Below are 21,179 nucleotides of genomic sequence, written 5' to 3'. Positions count from 1 at the left end.
TAACTCGATCTAGACAATAGAGTAGTGGCCAAACTGTATTTCTTCCCCCAACCCCAGACTTACTGAGATATAGTTGTATTTCTTGAACTATAAATGAAAACAGGCCAAGTATTTTGCCTCTGAAATTTCTTTTGCTCTTAAAACCCATCAAGATTTACCGATAATCCTGATTTGCCAATTTACACTTTGGTGATGTCCACTAAGTTATTTTTCAAAGATGAACCTAATGTGTATTAACATTAAAACTTTTATGTGTCAGAGTGCTGGGAGAACAGATTATGGCCAAGGTGAAGATAAGGGATTTTGATTTCGAGAAATGGATGTTTTGGGATCCATCTCTGTCATCCTTTGCCAGTATTTACATATATTTCACATGTGTGGAAAACAATTTGGTGGGGGGAGTGGCTATTTTATTTTATTTTATTTTATTATTTGAGTAGAGTCAGCACACAATGTTACATTAGTTTCAGGTACACGACATAGATATTCAACATCTCTGTGCCATGCTCACCACAAGTGTACCTACCATCTGTCACCATGCAACACTATTACAATATCATTCACTGTATTCCCTATCCTGTGCCTTTTATCCTCATGACTTACTCATTCAATTACCGGATGCCTGTTTCTCCCACTCCCTTCACCCATTTTGCCCCTTCCCTCTGGAACCATTAATTGGTTCTCTAGAAAACTGATATTTTTAAGGCTTTTCGCTTGTCATCCCCTCTGTTATTTCAATTACCTTATGGTGCTAGTAATTAGGGCAAGATGAAGAAGTATTTCTGATGTATACTTTTTATTAAAAACTTAATTATTTTGGGAGCTATCCTCAGACCTTTCTCGCATTACAATATTGTGTTGGCCAATTCTGTTATTTTTTTCAGATAATAGAACAGAATAGACCTTACAAATTTTCTATTTCCACCCTAATTGGACAGAAAACGAAGCTAACATCCAGAGAATATGAAGTATTTGATCATTTCATGACAAAAGGGACAAGAAATCAGGTTTAAAGTTTCTCAGTGTTTTTTCCAGGACACTGATTTGGAATTTTGAATGCTTCTTTTTCCCGTGATTGTGATTTTCAAAAGTGATAGATGAGGATACAATGGGATGAAAGAAGTAAAAATTAGAATTTCTATTTACAGTTGCTTTATCTCATCCTTCTTTTAAAAGAAATGCCTTTTTTATGAAGTTTATAATACACAAATAATAATTGAAAAATTTAAAGGCTAAATGAAATGGGGGGAAGAACTGTAATATTTTCATAGTAAATTTTAGAAAACATTGCTGTAGAAATTGACCTAATATCAGTAGTAGCAATAATAACAAAATAGCATCAACTTAAACTACTGATATTTGTTGAGCACTTGCATATATGAAACCCCAAGTTTTTATGTCCATTCTTTCATTTAATTATTTCAGCTACCTTGTAAGATAATCCATATTTTTTAGGTAAAGGTACTGAGATATAGCAGCACTAAATAACTTCCTCAAGATGGAATTATCATTGAAAGCCACTTCTTTTTTATTCAAACATACAATTTCAAAACACTGAGTTATGAGTACTTGAGGAAACACTCTATCTGCTGAATGAAGATGATTTATCTCTTATTCATATAAGAATCCTATAAGGTAGCTATGGCAAATAATCATTTTACAAATAAGCTAAGTCAGTGGGAAATTTAACATATCTCTGTGATTGACCTCATTTTAGTAAAACATTTATTTTATTTAAAATTTTTTTTAACATTTATTCATTTTTGAGAGTGAGAGAGACAGAGTGTGAGCCAGGGAGGATCAAAAAGAGAGGGAAACAGAATCTGAAGCAAGCTTCAGGCTCTGAGCTGTCAGCACAGAGACCGACGTGGGGCTTGAACTCACGGACTACGAGATCATGACCTGAGGGGAAGTCCAACCCTTAACTGACTGAGCCACCCAGGCGCCCCAAACATTTTTTATATTTAACCACAACATTGTGAAGATAATTTTACCTGAAGATTTAAAAATAAGATACATACAAAAATACCAGTCCTTGGGGCATCTGGGTGGCTCAGTCGGTTAAGCGGCCGACTTCAGCTCAGGTCATGATCTCGCGGTCCGTGAGTTCGAGCCCCACGTCAGGCTCTGTGCTGACAGCTCAGAGCCTGGAGCCTGTTTCAGATTCTGTGTCTCCCTCTCTCTGACCCTCCCCCGTTCATGCTCTGTCTCTGTCTCAAAAAAAAAAAAAAAAAAAAAAAAATTAAAAAAAAAAAAATACCAGTCCTTAATAGATACTTCACGAAAAACTGTGTAGATCTAACTGTGGATTCAGGGGCTATATTGCTTACCAGTGAGTTCTGTCAGCAGTGGACTGCCTGACGTGAAACAAGAGTGTGATATATATGTGTATAATGAGTACAACCTAATGGGGACTGGCTCGATGCAATTTTTTGTGCTTGTGTTTGCCTTTGAGGTAGGTCCCATGCTATTTTTTCTTATGGGTGCCATACCTAGCACTAAATAAATAATGAATAGAATAATATGGGTATTTATTTTTAAAGACTATTATTTTAGTGGTTGTGACTTTAAGATACTAGATTTTACTAAATTGAATCTATACTGAAAATTTTGAAGGCTTTTCAATTGTTTTGATTGTCTAGCAGGATGCTTTACAATAAAGCAAAGGTATAGAACAGTAATTCCTTGCTGGCATTTTACTATTCTTCCTCCATTATGTCCTTTAAATTTGGCCCCTTCCTTTACATTATATTGTCAGTCTTAGTCAAAAAAAGTTATCATGCCATCAGCTTAGTTCCACTTAGGATTGTCTTGACTCAGTTTTGCTTGATATATATATATATATATATATATATATATATATATATATATATATGTATATACATATACATATATATATATATATATATACACATATATACACACACATATATATATATACACACATATATATATATTTATTTGTCAAAGAATATTTCAAGAAATACTACTACTAAAAAATTGTGTCTATTGTAGAATTTTCATGGAAGACTATTTCCATTATATTGCTCAGCATCCCCCTGGAATAATATCTGTGTATTATTAAACAAGTATATAAAACAGTTATTTTTAACATAATTTTAGATATGAGTAGGAAATTGGGCACCTGGGTGGCCCAGTCGGTTGAGTGTCCAACTTTGGCTCAGGTCATGATGTCATAGCTTGTGGGTTCAAGACCCACATCAGGCTCTATGCTGACAGCTCAGAGCCTGGAGCCTGGTTTGGATTCTGTCTCCATGTCTCTCTGCCACTCCCCCACTTGTGCACGTGTACATGCTTGTTCTCTCTACCAAATACAAATATTAAAAAAAAGTAGATATGAGTAGGAAATTTAATTAAATATGAAGGATCAAAACAGTATTTTGGTGACAGAAGTGGGAATGAGGATCATTAGAAACTATTATTTAGTCTATATTTTTTGTCATAAAAAGGAATTAAAATTAAAAGTATTTTAAGACACAGAAAGATGTATTTGAAGGTTGGCATCATAAAAACTCATCAAGAACATTGAACTCCATGTTTCACAACAGAATAGAAATACTTCAAACAATGATCAATCTATAATTGTACTTACCCACTAAATTCTTACTCTACTTTGTAAGATAATTATATTTTCCCAACAATAATTATGTATTCACAGTTTTAAAAGCATCTTTATAACTTAGGACCATCCATCTGAGAAAGCTGGCATTATTGAAAACTGTCATGTTTCAAACTCTACCTATCATTTATATCTCCTTATCTGTCACTCTCTGTTGTCACCTTTAGTTTACTGAATCTTTTTAGCAAGAAAAATAGCACACTTTAATTGTCTATCCTATATCTTCATAGAACTTTATATTTAAAAAAATAGTGAATATTTATGATAAAGTTGTGAAAATTATGAAGCTATTATCCGTATTTTATAGAGGCAGAAACTGAAATTCTGAGTAACCTCTGGAGGCAAAAGAATTTGTGTTGACTTGGGACAATCTGATCCTCTCATTCTTTTTCCAGAGTTCTTCCAGTTTGACTAGGTTTCTGAACCTGATCTTAATATAAACAGAAGACCTTTTGCAATATTTTATTAATGTAATTTCTTGTATGTTTTACATAAAATTGACCATTGAATAATGTGGAGGTTAGAAGCACCAACCACCCATGCAGTTGAAAATCTTCATATAACTTTTGACTGCCCCAAACTTAACCACTAATTGCCTACAGTTGACCAGAAGCCTTACTGATAACATAAACAGTTGATCAAGACATATGTTGTATGTAATATTATTATATGCTGTATTTTTACAATAAAGGAACCTATGGAAAAGAAAGTATGATTAGGCAAATCATAAGTAAGAAAAATACATTTACGGTGCTGCACTGTGTTTATGGAAAAAAAAAACTGCACTCAAGTGGCTGAGTGCAGTTCCAAACTGTGTTGTTCAAAGTTCAACTTGTATATTAAGAGTTTAAAATAATATTTTTAAATATATGTGAATGAAAAGAAAAATGTGCTATAATGCAAATGGATGATGTAACAGCTGATTGTTTTTTTCCTGACTTGTGGGAAAACTAAGACATCAAGTGAATCAATTACATATTTTGACCTCATTGTTTCCTGAGGGAAAAAAATATATTCTTGCCCATGAAATGTGGAAATTTCACATCTTTCCAATTCTTGTATAATTTGAGCTCTTTCCCAGCAGTTCAAGATATCATGTCTCCTTTAATAATCTTGGCTTTCATAATTAAAGCTCTAATTATCATCATCATCAGTATTGGTCATTATTGTAGTTATCACCCTGGTCAGCATTATCATTATTTGGAGAAGAGGAGATATAAGGTGTTGGTACAGGCTCACACCTTTTTTATAGCTTAAAAGCTAGAAAATATGCTCTTTGAATGTTTGTAGTGTTTATGTAATCAGTACCTACATTGCCAAGGCATATTGAAAACAGCTGGATGCCTGCTGCCTGCCTTCCTCTTTGTTGGAACTTTTGCCAGAACAGGTAGTCAGAAATGGAAAGTAAGGGAAAATTCAGGCATCTGGGGTGTCTCTCAGGAAGGCAGCTGTGGCTTCCTTAGGAAGCAGTCATTGTTTGCCATCAGCCAAGACTCTGTATACCCTTGGGTCCAGTTCTGGCATGGCTGGCCTAGTAGGATGCAGTTTATGACTTAGGACTTACGCGAGAAACCATTTGGGCAGTCCCATCTCTGGCAGAACTTTGAGAGAAATCCCCCAAGCTGCAAGCCATATGTGGGATGTTGGCCTTCTATTTAGCCTACTCTGGAAGGTTCCCATTTACTGGGGCTCTAATCATCCCTTTGACACAAGCAAAAACAATACAAAGAGATCTTTTCAAAACACATCCTTCCAAGATATACTGTTGTGTTTTAAAAACCAGACATCACTATTATTTCTGTAAACATGGCATTTTTTTCCTAAAAATAAACTCATTTGTTAAGAGACTTCCTTTGTTTCCTAGATAGTGGGCAAGTACAAAGAATTTCTTTTAACAGCACACTGGAAGTCCTGGACTAGCAGTGTTGGATGGTATTCTGCATTTGCGAGCATATGGTCTTTCATATATAAATTTTTGTACACCAAGTATTAAAATTTGCCTCCATGGGAGAAAACGTAGGCTCTGATTGATGTCTGGGAGATGCCAGGAGCTGGCCTTCGTTATGTACACTACACTGAAAATCAGTCTGCTGTTGTGATGAGATTATTTGACAAGGTAAATAGGTAGGTAAACTAGGTAGGTAAATAGCAAGGTGAATATTGGTTATTATTTGGCAAACAAACCACCCCTCATTCACCATGAAAATTACATTTTGGTAAGCTAGACTTGAATGGTTGTCTTGATAATTTTTGTTAAAACAGAGTTTTGATTTTAGAATGTGAATGCCTTAAATTTCAGGAGTCAGAAATAAAAGGGAATTAGAAAGGTGTAGTACTTTGAATTTTAGATTAAGTGTCATGTTTTTCCCCATTACAAAGAGTTCTGTTAGGATACTTAAGGACCATGATTAATCCAGCAACATTTTATTAAAATATCCTCAGTTTTGGGGCGCCTGGGTGGCTCAGTTGGTTGAGTGACTGACTCCGGCTCAGGTCATGATCTCAAGGTTTGTGAGATCAAGCTCTGCATCCAGCTGTGTGCTGACAGCTCAGAGTCTGGAGCCTGCTTCGGATTCTGTCTCCTTCTCTCTCTCTGCCCCTCCCCCGTTCACACTCTGTCTCTCTCTCTCTCTCTCTCTCAAAAATAAATAAATATTTTTTAAATATTTTTTAAAAATCTTCAGTTTCAAACATGCTGTATATGAACCAAATAATTTTGTGCCGATGTTAGGCATACTCAGGAAAATTAAATGAAATGTGGTTTTAGTTGTAACCGGAACTTATTTTCAGAAATATGAAGTTAAAAAAAGAAAGAATTTTTAAATTCCCTGAACTATCTTCTTTTTTAAAAAAAATTACAGTAATAGTTTTCAGGGCAGGGAATCAGGCTATTTTTTAAACTTTTTTAAAGTTTATTTATTTTTGCGAGAGAAAGAGCAAGCAGGTGAGGGGCTGAGGGAGAGAGAGAGAGAGAGAGAGAGAGAGAGAGAGAATCCCAAGCAGGTTTCACACCATCAGCACAGAGACTGACACAGGGATTTAACCCATGAACTGTGAGATCATGACCTGAGCCGAAATTAAGAGTCAAACCCTTAACCAACTGAGCCACCCAGGTGCCCCAGCATCAGGTTATTTTTAATGCGTTGTCCATTACTAGTTTTAATATATAAGAATGTCTCAGGTCAGATTAGGTAATGTTCATCGAGTGACTTATTTTTCCTACTCTTGTTTTATTCCCAACTTCATAAAAACTAAAATAGACTATCCTTAGAATTTTTCACTGCTCTGATATTTTTTTCATTCTCACACCTAAAAAGGTAAAGAATGTGAGGCTCCATTGTAAGTACAAGAAGAAGATTATGAGTGTAAACAGATGCTTTTTATAATGTACGCCTTTGCTAAGATATTTTTCTGAAAGAGTGGTCAACGTTTAACCTAACATTCATTCTTACAATTGATATTTGGTTCTTTATTAATTTGACCTTATTGTAACTTTCTCTCTGTATCTCCATATTGCTTTTTATCCAGCATTTCAAACTAAAAAGTTATAAAAAAATTTTTACCCTTCTTCATTAAGAATTTTGATGATTAGAAAAATATAAAGTCAGGTTTCAGTTTTGACAAGACACATGTTTTGACCATTTTATGAATATAAATCATATAATCAACTTTGGTTGTCTCTTTAATTTTTCTCCATGCTTTAATTGTGGTAAGCTTGACATTTCCTTTTACCTGTCATTTTGACAAACCTGAAGCTGGGGGCGGAGTACTAACCTGGAAAAAAACTAACCTGGAAAAAAAATTGAGAATAAAGGCTGTAAATCTAGACTATGTATATTAAAATATTTATAAGTTTTCCAGGAAATGAACATAAATTGAAGATGTATCATTGTGTATGAGGGAGAGCAAGAATGTAATAAGTAATCAAGGGCAATTTTAAAATCCCTATTACTGGATGGTAATACCCTCAGAACAAGGGTTGGTTATATTGAAAAATTTTAAAGTCTTGTATCTATAAAGACACTGTATTCATAATTTAGAATTCAAAGATGAAAAATCCACAGATGTTTTTGAGAAATGTAGCATCTATTTTCACTTTATGCTAATTACAGTTTATACAATTTTGACCAGATAGGTTTGCATACACAGTAGCTAATTCATGACAACTGTCTTCAAGTATATTCTCTGAATTGTAGGTAGGTCTTGGAGAACTCCAAGAGATCTCTAATGTTCTTATTGATATTTGTGGTTTTCACATGTTATCATGATAGCTCAAATGTGGTATACATGAACAGTAGATATTCCATAGGGGTATTGTTGAAAAGGATATACACTTTCTTGAGCTATGTGGACTCTTAGAATAGTGAATAAATTGTGATACCCAACAGGAGATAATCATCTCTGGGGAGCTGAAGAAATGGTTACAAATGAAGATTCTGTATTTGTTATCTAAATTAACTTAGTACTTTTTTGTCACTGAAATTAGAGTCCTTTGCCCCCACTGAATAGTAAAATGCCTGATTTTTAAGGTTTTCGAATTCAGCTTAATTATTTAAACTTCTGTTCTAATGTTTATTTTGAGTTTATTTTTTTTTATAAAAACATGATCATGGTATGTTTAATATGTTTGAAAATTTATGTCAGAATATATGTAATGATTGAAGGAAATATATATTCTTTTTAAATAAGGCATTGTTATCATGTGCATTCATATAAACTTTCTTTTTATATTGTTTTTCCCTCAGTTAAGAATTTTAATACATATTTAAAAACTAATGCAAAACAATAATGTTTGATTTAAATCTTGATAGTAGTAAATCCGATAAGACCACATATTAAAGATAGTGGTAATTGTATATGCTTTGAATAGGGTCAGAGAGAGAACACAAGACTTCCAAGTAATGGTTGCAAATAGTTGGAAATTATTTCTCTTAAGCCTTTATTTGTCTGTGCATGACTCCTAGTATTTTAGTCATATATAGAATGTACTGGAAGTTAAATCAGGAATTCCCAATTTCTCTGGAGTTGGCATTTGTCAAACTGTATCCTTAAAAATTCAAAGAAAAAAAATGTATCATTACCTATTATCTTTCTGATGTTTTCATTTCAGCAGGACTTTCAGTCTATTTGGCTCCAAATTCTGGTCTAGATTTGTTTGTATTTATTTGTCTCTTGCATTAATAGGAAATAGAGATACTTTTAAGCAATTTAGGTTTGAACTCTGTTTTAAGTTCTTATCTGTTTATCTGTAGAGCAGAAAATGGTCCTCTCTAAAAAACCAAAATATTATGTCAAAAAGTATATCTAACAAAGAATTAGTTTTATTTTATCCAAATAATTTAGTAAAAACTTCTGTATATTTAATGTGTTGCTCTTAAAACAAATGGTTGCTATTTTCATTGTTATAGTTGTGAATAAATAGTCAGTGAATTGTTATTTTATGAACCTCATCAATGTCAGAGAAATAATTTTTAGGTAAAAATATATTCTTCCATTTAGAGGCAGGATATAATTTTTTAGACATAAAACATAGGTATATCCATTCAAGGGGAATTTTAGGAAATCAAGACAAAAGTTGTACACAAAAATGTACACAGTGAAATAAAGAGTAATATATTTTTTTTAATTACGAAAAGTGAGTTTGTAATCACTCATCACAAAAATGCTACTTCAAGTTTCTTCCTTGTCAAGGTAGAATTTATCAGGCAGCTTTACCCATCATTTATAAAATGACTTAGATTTTCTAACTTGCTCGTGCAATTCTCTAGTGATTCTGTATACATAATTACATTGCCACTGTGGATAAGCATAAAATTAAATGAGATGTTATCTCTCAGCATATTCTATTTAAGTATTTGTACCAATAGATACAAGTTTGAGAATCCAAGTAAATTTCAGCTATCTCAGAGATTTTGTTTCTCTTGTGGGTAATTTTTCAAGTACTTTAAAACTTTCTCTTTTTTTTGCAATTTATCTGAGAGTTCAATGTTTTGAGAAGTGTGGGGTGTTGCTGGCTAGTTCTAATGGAAATAGTCCACTACCTAAGATGATATTTTATTTGCTTCTCAGGTCATCTATTAATACATTTGGTAGGCGGATTCAAACCAACAGAGACAGATATGTACATAGGTGTAAGAATGATCCACTAGCTGTGTAATTTGAGGGATAGCGGTTTGAGGAGATGTCACATGCGCACAAGTACCTCTTCTGATACTATTCTGTCTCCTTTAAGATTAGATGCCTGATTTTCTCATAAGTAGAACCATTTTTAATAAGGCCTCTTAAAACACAGACATAACGGGGAGGGGCAGTAGAATAACTCATCGGTTCCCACTGGTGTTTTAGTATGGGTTAGTGGTTCAGATTAGCCACCTGTCAATTGATGCAAATTTTGGAAAGAGTGAAGGAAACATGGAGAGCATCTGTACAGGCCAAAGTTCAGGCATCGGAGTCTAGGGCCCTGGGAAGTCAAGGAAATAGCCTGAAGACAAGGGCCACTAATGATGTGTTAGCTCAAGGAGGGCTTGACACCAGGAGTGAACTTCCTCTGTTTCATATTTTGAATCCAGCTGTTAAAATCTTGGGACTTGGATAAAATAAGTGTTCATTGAGTTTGTACATATCCAGAAACATCAGATCTGTGATTAGAGAAGTATGTTGCAAAAAACTGGCTTTGGTTGCCATTTAATCTTATACTAGCCTAAGTAGTAATTCTCCTGTCTTCCTTGAATAAATACTTGATTGAGAAATATGTTAATCAACAGTCATTTCAAAGGACACATTTAATCTAATCAATTATGGAGAACCAAAATGGACAGCTTGATAGAAAAATCAAGAGAAAGTTTGGACAAGAGAAAATTAAAATGGCATGACTCCAATCATCAACTGGTTTATTGAGTCCATGTTAAATAATTTTCCAGCCTAAAATTATATATTAAATATATATTTAGGATACATATGCATACACATTAAAAAGTACAAGAGAAAATCTTTTTTTTCCTACTTATTTTCTAATGCAATTGAGTGACTATTTCAAGGTCATGCATATTTTGAGAAGGGCACATTCATTGTATTAATTTTTATGATTCTGTGTCAATCTGGTTTTCATTATATATAAAAACTCCAATTTATGTTTAAAACATTGATTGTGAAAAGTGTCAGAAACCTAGCAGTTACTGACTCAAAAATCATTAGGCAAGTACAGATCACTACAAAAAAAGAGGAAAGAATTCACTACTGATGTACATATTCACTGAACTGACGTCCTAGGATGTGTAGTTAGATTTTCTGAGAGATGCTATATAAACAAACACCCATATCCCAGCTCTGATATTTAGTAGTTTTGTGATTTCTTGTTAAACCACATAAATTCTAGGTTCCCATTGCCTCATGAGCAAATTGGGTACCAATCTGGCAAAGTTTGTGATGAGATTTAAACATCATAATCTAATAAGGCACCTAGGACAATGGCTAGTTTAATCAAGGGTCTCACTGCACATTAATACTGAATCTGAGTTGGATTTCTATGCATCATCAGTTCCTCACCCCATGTTTTGAAGAGATAATAAATGGGGCCAAAACCTGCCAAAGAAACAAAACAAAACTATAAATTGTTAAATATCTCATTTTTTTAAGGAGCTGAAAGCATTTTAGATAATTGGAAAAGATAAAATCCTCGTGTTTTAGTTAAGGATGGGTCATTAAGGAAATAGGACTTGATTTATAGTTTCAAAAGCAGAAAGATTTAGTTGGGAAGTTATGGGTTAACAACAAAGGCATGAACTGAATTGAACTTTTTTTTCATTCTCTCATTAGGTCAGAAGTTGTTACTATTTCTAGGATCCCAGATGGAAGTATAGATAGTCTAGTGGGTGGGGAGTAGGGAAGAGGAGAATCATGACTTACCAGAAAAATTTTACATATAGTTTAGAGGTTTCCTTCTCCCTAACCTTCACCCTTGGAATCCTTGTGACCCGAAAAACTAAATTGAAAACCAATAAAAACTTCTTTTTTTGAGAGAGAGAGAGACAGAGAGAGGGAGAGTGAGAGAGGCAGAGGGAGAGAGAAAAATTTAAACAGGCTCTTCACCCAGCACGGAGCCTGATGCTGGGCTTGATCTCACAACCCTGAGATCATGACATGAGTGGAGATCAAGAGTCGGAAGCTCAATCAACTGAGTTACCCAGGCACCCTGAAAAACCAGTAAAAACTTCTATTGCCAAATATATTTCGGGTTCATAAATGTTATGGATCTGAATTAAACTGTTTATACTGATATTATGCATTTTTCATCTCTGTCCCATTTGAAAGTTCTCTTTACAGCTAGCCCTCTGTCAACATTACCCATCTTCGTAGACTAATTCAATTCATTGCACAAAGGGCTTTCATAAATACTCTTCACCTTGATATTATTTTGCTTGGCACCATCACAAGAAATCCCATGAGGTCATTTTTCTTGAATTAGAGTCAAAAGAAACAAAATCAAAACCAACCTCTAAATATATTGTATTTGATTTCTGAAGCAACTCCATAATGTTAATATTATTCTTGACTTCTGCTTCAACATAACTGTAGATTTCATTTTTGATATATATTTTTTTATATTGTGCATATTATAGGCTGAAAGGAATGCATGTATTGGAAGAAAACTGCAGAGTGACTAATGTGAAGGATCATGGTTCTCTAGAAAGAACATATGAAAGTTTCTATATGAAACAGAACAACCTAGCCGTGAATCTAATACCATGGTTTAGGAAGGTGTTGTTGTTGTTGTTGTTGTTGTTGTTGTTGTTGTTGTTTTCATATTCAGGCTTTCACAGCATAATAACCACAATTCAAGCTATTTTCTTTGAATTGATGGCTGGCCTCAGTTAATGGCCTTGGCTTCTCCCCAGTCCATCACCCCAGAATGTTTCCCATGCCTGCATCTTATTACTTAAATTTGCTCCTTTGTATATTTTTGTGGATCTTTCAGGAATAGTGGTTCTTCCTGGGGAGAAGAACTGGTCATATTTTAGTAGTTTGGAGAGGAGCTTTGCACAATTAAAAAAAAAAACATATGGAGAGACTCTTGCATAAACCCATTTGTTTGGGCTTTACTCTTTTTTTTATCATCATACAAATAACACCTAAAATGGAGATCATAAAGCAACCTTGTAGCTTAATGTTAGTGTATAGGTAAGAGTAAAGGGAAAAGTTAGCTTAGGAGATCTCTGATGGTGTAACGACCATGACTAGTGCTTGGATTTTACATCAAGAGAAGAGAAGATATGTGTGTTATGGCATTATGGCATTTAGATTACACATAATAAAAAATTCTGCAACCATGAGTTCTTACTGAATGACTATATAATCCTTATTGCTAGGATCATCAGAAATCAAGTTATTTTTGGCTAATTTGGAGTGATTTGTTGGGAATGTGTGATATTACTTGAAAGCAGAGAAGTAAACTCAATGAACTCTGATGGCTGCTTATTATGAGTTAGTTATGGCATGAATCTTAAAGAGAATTTTGCAGTACAGTTTTTCATACCTGTAAGATCACCAGAGTGAGAAGGTAAATCAGTAGTGATGTTTAACATTTAATTCGTGTTGGGTAAAGTTCATAACATGTTAGATCACATTGCCCCAGAGAGGAATGATTCTTTATAATGTTTTTATTTCTCCTTTTCCAAATGCTTCTTAAACTATATAAACAATGAGATCATTTCATACAGTACATTCCACATGCAAAATGCCCAGAGGCCAGAAGAAAGTTCTGTTTCATTCAGTATCTAAGTTTCATAGTCCCATCCCTAGAAATGACCCAGATTTGAGAGTATAAAAAATAAAAGGCAAACACTAACTAACTTGGATGTAAAATAAATAAATAAGTGAAATAAGTAGATAAATAAATAAATAAATAAAAATAAAATAAAAGCCAAAAAAACAAAGCGTTTTACTCCCATTCTTTTCTCCGACGTAATGTGTTTTAAGTTGGGTTGGCTAAATTCTATCAGTGAACAACTGCTAGATTCAATTTGATTAATTTATAGTGTCTAAAATGCTGATGTTCATTTTCCCCTTCAAAGACATTTTAACTCAGTTGAACAAAAGTATCGATTCAATTTTGAATTCTTTTTCCTCTTTGTGTTTTATTTCTTCAGATTTTTTATTCCATCTGCATTGCTTTCTGGGGAGTCAGAAGCATAAAACAACTTGCCTCCGGCCCTTGGAAATAAGTTTGTACTCAATTCTCTTGTTTTAATCAGTAGTCCACAACCACAGTATATTATGACTGTCTGTGGAAATATAATTATCTTATATAATGATTATATGAACCATTTTTTAATGAAAGGTGAATATGCTTATCTACTTTTGCTTGCTTTCCATATGTTATTTTCTATTAAAATTAAAGTGTGCTGCAATTACTTTCCTTTATTGATGGGTTTGAAAACAAGTGATATCAAATACAGTCATGTTATATTCACTTGTAGCATCTGAGTCAAAGAGTATGAGAAAAGGAAGGGAGGAAACTTAAAAAGAATGAAGATTTCATTTGCATTTTTTGACAACATTTTCTTTGCTGCATGCTAAAATTGTGCTTATATCAATATTTGTTGTCATAAACATGTGTTACATTAGTTGTCTGCATAAGGCTATATTTACCTTTGAAAACCACATAACCTAAGTAACTACATTACAGAAAAAGACATCATGGAAGTGAAAATGAGTAGAATTTACCAGAATTTGTTTATACAACAGATCAATACATATGTCTAATATGTTTGGTCAGTTTGTTTTGGCAATTTGAAGAGTATGCAGTCAGACATCCTTTGTTTTTTGAAAGCTTGTGTTATGCTTTGCTTTTACGTATTATGAAAGACCTCCATTAGTACCTATTTTTACTAACTGAAAGAAATGTTCACTTTTACAAAAAAACAAAAAAACAAAAAAACAAAACCTCAGGTCTTTCACAAACCTGTAATTTCAGAAACCTTTAATTCTCTGTTTTGGGTTTCCCCTGCCACCTGAAAGTAGAACCTTCCTATGAAATCTTTCATCAGCCAAAATGGTACAAATTGAAGAAGCAATTACCATTAATTTATATGGAAAACATTAAAGCATTCCCAGACCACCCCCCCCAACCGTCCGAAACATCTCTCATAGGTTTTTCTGATACCGTAAGACATATCTTGCTAATGGATGAACAAAATAACTCAGAATAAAGCACAGATGCTCAGAGACACAGTTCAAAACCATGGCAGCTTGACACTGAGATGCTGAGTGTGGTTCCATGGGAAGGAGCCTGGCCCTGCAGCTCTTGCTGCTTGAGGTGTGCACAGCCTCTATAACTGCTCACTGTGAAACAAACGCTGAGTGTATTTTTGCTTTTCACCTTTTTTCATAGAAAGCAAAAATTCTCTTCATGTTTCTTACAGGTTAGGGAAAATGGGTACTAATTAATAGGTTTTTTGTAAAAGTGAAGTGGCTTCATTAATGCAAAACTTTGAAAAGTAGGAGATACTTGTATTTTAAATAGTCACAATAATGTTAATAAACATTTCTAAATAAATTTATCCTAAGTGTTGTGTGTACATTATTCATTGGGACTGTAAAAATCTGCCAAGTGTTTCTTATGTAGGAACTGACATGAAGTAGCCGGTTACAGTTCAAAATGGCAGGAGAAGTTGAAAGTAGTTGGAATTTTTTCCTTCCCTCCTTCCAGTATTCCTTCAATTTAAACTTAGAATTTAAGTACAACAGCCCACGCTTATCCATAGTTTCGTTTTCCATGGTTTCAGTTACCTGCAGTCAACTGGGGTCTGGAAGCTGATGTACTGCCAGAAGGTCACTAGTAGCCTAATGCTATATCACAATGCTTAGGTCATTTGCCGATCTTCATCTCATCAGGTAGGCATTTTATCTTGTCACATCATCATAAGAAGAAGAAGAAGGGTAAGTACAGTACAGTAAGATATTTTGAGAGAGAGACCATATTCACATAATTTCTGTCATAGTATATTGTTATAATTGTTCAATTTTATGATACTCTTGTTAATCTCTTACTGTGCCTAATTTATAAATTCAACCTTATCATGAGTATGTATGTAGAAGGCAAAACATAGTGTCTATATAGGACTTTGTACTGTTTGCAGTTCAGGCATCCACTGGGAGTCTTGGAATGTATCCCTTGCATATGAACGGGGACTACTGTAATCAAAATTATACGCACTAAAACAATTAATGTTCTTCTTCATTGAGCTTTGCCTATATTCATCTCCAGGATTAAGACACTGATCAGTCCGTTAGTCTCATCTTTAAAATGTGTCAGTTAAGCTGTGAACAGAGAAAAATGTAGATCTATTAGAAAAATCAGACAGCAGGTGTCTATGTGGACTCATGATGCAAAATTGAAGCACATTTGGTTTTCAAACTAGTAAACCAGAGCAAGATTAAATTTTGCATGATGAAACAATTAACAAATTATATCTCTAGCGTCAGAAGCAGAGACTTGGCTTTGCTTCATTCATCTTTTTAAACTGCTTAATGTACCACAGTTAAAGCAAATACTTTAAGCCCATAACAAACATTAAACCCTGCTTTGGTTCCTTAACAGCAGTTCGTGCTGGACTTTGCATATATAGGATCATGTCAAAGCAGGGAGCCCTCTGCTGGCTTGAAATTGCTAAATTCATCGCATAAATATCCTGAATATTCATATTCTACATCTTCAAGACTTCAGTAAAAAGGTTATATCCTCATGGACTGGCAAAGAAAAGAGAGGTTTCACAAATCTTTAAGTAAGTTTTTGGTGTGTCCAAATAGTTAGTTTGTTTTCCCCATGGGTCGTGTGTGTGTGTGTGTGTGTGTGTGTGTGTGTATATGAATTTATAGGAATGACCTAAAAATGGGAATAAAAAATTCAAAAATGATAAAAGATATTTTCATGGGAAAACTCAGTTTTCTTGAAGTAAATGCAAATGCATCCATTCTCTCGTTTCTCTCTTAGCTACCCTCACCATCATTATAAATGATTCTCTTTTTAGAAATGCAAATGTTTTCAAGCTACAAATTTTCCAGATAAGTAGTGTTTCCAGGGCCTGTGTGTGTTACCTGGGGCACTTTATTCTTCGCCTTCAACCTTGCTAATTTTCCAGCCCAGTTTTCTCTTGCTGAGTACTAATACATGATGACAGATCATATAACTACTATAAATGTTGTGAATTAATCTTGAGTGATGCCATGTAATTTATGCTTACTCTTGACTGGAAGCCCTTTACCTCTCTCTCATTCTCTCAAGAGGAAAGGCACTAAAAATAGGACTCATCAATTACTTGCCACTTCCAATGGGGAGTTGTAAACCAACTTGGCAAATAATTATGAAGATTCTCAGATTTGCTAACGTACCATAATGAAGGATAGAGATATGGAAGCTACATTTGTTTGTTGAGTAGTACTCAGAACTATTTCATTTAGTCTCTAAAATCTTGGGACTTAAGCACTGTTAATACCATTTTACAGAAGAAAATTGTGAGGCTGACAGAGGTTTAAAAACTTGCTCTGGCCTGTGAAATAGAATGGGTGCCCCTGCCAAATTTAAAAACTCTCAATTCTGACAGTGAAGTCTGTGATGTTTCCCCTTTCCATGATGCCAGATATCCATGGCAAATCTTTAGAAGTATAGACTCAGGATTTTAAGTTCAGTGTAGCTCCTATTCAATTTGATGCTCCAAAGTACAAAGTAAAGTTTGGAGGGTAAGAGGCTTAGTTATAGGATTGATTCAGTGACTAAATGGATGACTGCAGAATTTCTAATCACTCTAAGAATGATAAGGCCATAGGTTTATTCATAGGATTGCCAAACGCCTAAAAGGAATCCATTCCTGTACTTGATTTTATTTGATGAAACTGCCCATTACTTTAGCTCTATTTTTTGTATCATTTACTTCCCCTTCATCTTGTTCTTCCTAATTAGTTTTGCTAAATTTAATCTAATCCTCTCATGGCCAAGATATTCAGCAATATATGGATTCGTAATTCTGTATCTGAAATTGAGTTAATCACCAAAGTATATGAACCCCTGCTATCTTTAACTTTAGCAGCTTGGATTATTGTTTCTTAGAGGTTCTTAAATTTTATTTTACTGGAACTATGCCTTTCTGTATGGAATTCTGTAAAATACGGTACACATTGTGGTGTAATGTCATTTAATAGAGCAACAGTGATTAGAAATGAGTTTCCTTTTTTATGACCCCCTCCTCTATTTTTTTTTTCTTATTTGTAGCCCAGAATCTCAAGGAAAGATAGTAAACATAGAGGCTATTTTGGTTTTCAGAATCTTGAAATATTTTTGATGTCATGATGGTCAGCAACACCAACTGGCCCTATCTCAAGCCTACCTCAGTAGAAGGAAACTTAACAATGTTTTTCTATTATTAGATTGTTTTTCCAAATCTCACTCCAGTCTGCCATCCTTTCTTCTCAACGGCATAATATATTAAACACCTTCTTCCCCAAAGACTCAATAAGGAAAAAAGTATTAGCAAATGAAGAAAATAAGCAAGCCTTGATGGTTTTCTCTCGTGAGCTGTCTTCTTTTGAAATTCCTCAACTCTAATTCCTCTGTGGTCAGACCTTCCAGTCATTCCAGATGCTCAGTGTCCATCAATCATAAGTTTGTTCCTAGAGTTTGTTCTCCCTTTGATTTAGCAGCAAAAACTCCACAATTCAAACTTGCATAGATTTACATTACAGAAAACAAAAGGAAGTAAACTTTGTTTTTATGCATCAAGATTATCTGTGGATCTTTTTAAAAATGCAGATTCTTTGTGGGAACATTGGAATCCTGATTTAGTACAATTCAAGTAGTACCAGAGAAATTGCATTCTTCAAAATTCTGCCAATGATAGGGGTGCCTGGTGGCTCAGTAGGTTAAATGTCTGATTTCAGCTCAGGTCATGATTCCATGGCTCATGAGTTTGAGTCCTGTGTCAGGCTCTGTGCTGACATCTCAGAGTCTGGAGCCTGCTTCAGATTCTGTGTCTTCCTCTCTCTCTGCCCTACCCCAGTGACACTCTGTCTCTGTCTGTCTCTCTCTCTCTCTCTCAAAAATAGACATTAAAAAAAATTAAGGTACAGGGGCCATAACGAATCTAGAGTGAGGAAATATTTTCTAGACACTCCCCTTGAGTTTCAGAAATATACAGGACAGAGGCACTATGTCAGAGAATACTGTTCCTATAACAAAGCTTTTAATTTAAAGAAAGAGATACTGATTAAGTAGGCATGGATATTTAAATGTGTCAAATATCAGTTTAACATGAGATTATTTTTACATATATTTTTAAAAGCCTGAAAGTTTAAAAACTTAGGTTAGCATCAGTGAGATTGAAAGTACAAGGAGGTCTAGCAGGCAAAGGAGATATACTCAAAAAACATAGTTGCCATAGGCCCTGTCTGTTTGCCTCTGATTTTTCATCTTCGTTTGAAAATTTTTGTCCAGTTTATTTTATTTGTTCTTTTTTATTATTGAGGTATAGTTGATGTACAATGTCATATTAATTTCAGGTGTACAACTTAATGATTCAAAAATTCTATATATTACTCAATATTCACCACAATAAGGGTAATTGCTGTCTGTCACATTATGATATTATTACAATATTTCTGACTACATTCCCTATGCTGTACTTTTCATCTCTGTGCCTTCTTTATTTTTTAATAGGAAGCTTGTGCCTCTTAATCCCCTTTACCTGTTTCGCCCATCCTCCAACCCTCTATCCCCACCCTGGGCCAGCAACAACCAGTTTGTTCTCTGTATTTATGACTCTGTTTATTTGTTTGTTCATTCTGTTTTTTTTTCTTTTTCTTTTTTTAGATTCCTCATATAACTAAAATGATACAGTATTTTTCTTTCTTTGTCTGATTTATTTCACTCAACATAATACCCTCTGGGGCCATCCATGTTGTCACAATGGGCAAGACCTAATTTTTTTTATTTGGCTGAGTAATATTTTATTGTATGTAGATTCCACATCTTCTTTATCCTTTCATCTATCAGCGGACCCTTAGATTGCTTTTATATTTAGGCTATCATAAATAATGCTGCGGTAAACAGAGAGTACATATAATTTTTTGAATGTGTTTTGTTTTCTTTGGGTAAATACCCAGTTCTGGAGTTACTGGATCATATCATATTTCTATTTTTAACTTTTTGAGAAACTTCCATACAGTTTTACACAATAATCACCAAATTAAATTCCCACTAACATGTACAAGTTTCCTTTTTCTCCACGTCCTTCCCAACACTTGTTATTTCCTGTTATGTCTTTTTGCTACTAGCCAGTGTGACTGGTATAATGTGATATCTCATGTGGTTCTGAATTGTATTTCCTTAATGATTAGTGATGTTGAGCATATTTTCATGTGTCTCTTGGCCAACTGTTTGTCTGAAAAAAATGTCTACTCCTGTCCTCTGCCCATATTTAATCAGATTATTTGTTTTGATTTTTGGTTTTTCCTTTTTCCTATTTTTTTTAATTTTCTTTTTCTTTTCTCTCTCTCTCTCTCTCTCTCTCTCTCTCTCTCTCTCTCTCTCTTTGGTGTTGAATTGTATAAGTTCTTTATATATTTTGGATATTAACCCCTTATTGGATATCTCATTTGCAAATATCTTCTCCCAGTCCATAGGTTGCCTGTTCATTTTGTTAATGGTTTCCTTTGCTGTGCAGAAGGTTTTTAGTTTGGTGTAGTCCCAATAGTTTATTTTTGATTTTGTTTCCCTTGCCTCAGGGACAATAAATGGTGTAGGGAAAACTGGACAGCTACATAGCAAAGAATGAAACTGGACCATTATCTTGCACCATATATACGGAAATAAAGTCAAAATGAATTAAAGACCTAAATGTGAACCCTAAAAACGTGCAACTATTAAAATAAAACATAGGCAGCAGTCTTTTAGACATTGTCCTTAGCAACATTTTTCTAGATGTGTTTTTTCTGCATTGTATATTTTAGCCTCTTCTGTCCTAGATTAATTGACCATATAAGCATGTGTTTATTTCTGGGTTCTGTATCTCTTGTTCCATTGATTGGTGTGCTGCCAGATAGCCAAACAATTTTATAAATATGTGAGTCTTTGAAGAACAGTTTTGTAAGCCAATCTGTATCCTCCAATAGTATTGAAGTACTTGGTAGAGTTTGTTAAACTTGGTTGCTTTTTGTTCAAGACTAGTTAGAAATCCTTAGGCAAATATCAATGAGTAAAGTGACACAACTTCAGCTATTGCTGCTATTAGCAAATCTCATTTATTGAAAACAGAGCTTGCAAACAGGGAAACATTGACATTTATTCCTAGGAAAGTAGGGACAACTGAACAAATTAAGTTTTAAGAGTTCAAACCTCATATGACATTTAATTTTGAAATCCTATGATTAAGGTCAAGAATATCTTTGTATGGATTTAGAAAAATTATTAATGAAGCTCTTATTTTCTAATGGATAACTTTATATTATGTACCATAAAGGAGTAAAATAGAAAAAGCCTATAAGTTTATAG

At 34.1% G+C, this 21,179-nt stretch overlaps 1 protein-coding gene across 5 annotated transcripts in view; it reads left to right on the top strand.

Moving 5' to 3' along the window:
- AGMO (alkylglycerol monooxygenase) overlaps nucleotides 1–15,198 on the top strand; it is a 387,401-nt gene extending 372,203 nt beyond the window's left edge. For all 5 annotated transcript variants that reach the window (XM_053896924.1, XM_053896923.1, XM_053896922.1 and 2 more), the window contains one exon: nucleotides 13,786–15,198. In XM_053896924.1, the coding sequence (XP_053752899.1) occupies nucleotides 13,786–13,860 (75 nt within the window). In that variant the 3' untranslated portion in view covers nucleotides 13,861–15,198. The remainder of the gene's footprint in view (nucleotides 1–13,785) is intronic.
- Nucleotides 15,199–21,179: the final 5,981 nt, after the last annotated feature.

Source organism: Panthera pardus, unplaced genomic scaffold (genome assembly GCF_024362965.1).
Source record: "Panthera pardus isolate Hobbes unplaced genomic scaffold, ASM2436296v1 HiC_scaffold_8, whole genome shotgun sequence".
NCBI classification, from domain to species: Eukaryota; Metazoa; Chordata; class Mammalia; order Carnivora; family Felidae; genus Panthera; species Panthera pardus.
The sequence above is the reverse complement of the archived record's forward strand: the minus strand, read 5'-3'. Positions and strand labels throughout refer to the sequence as shown.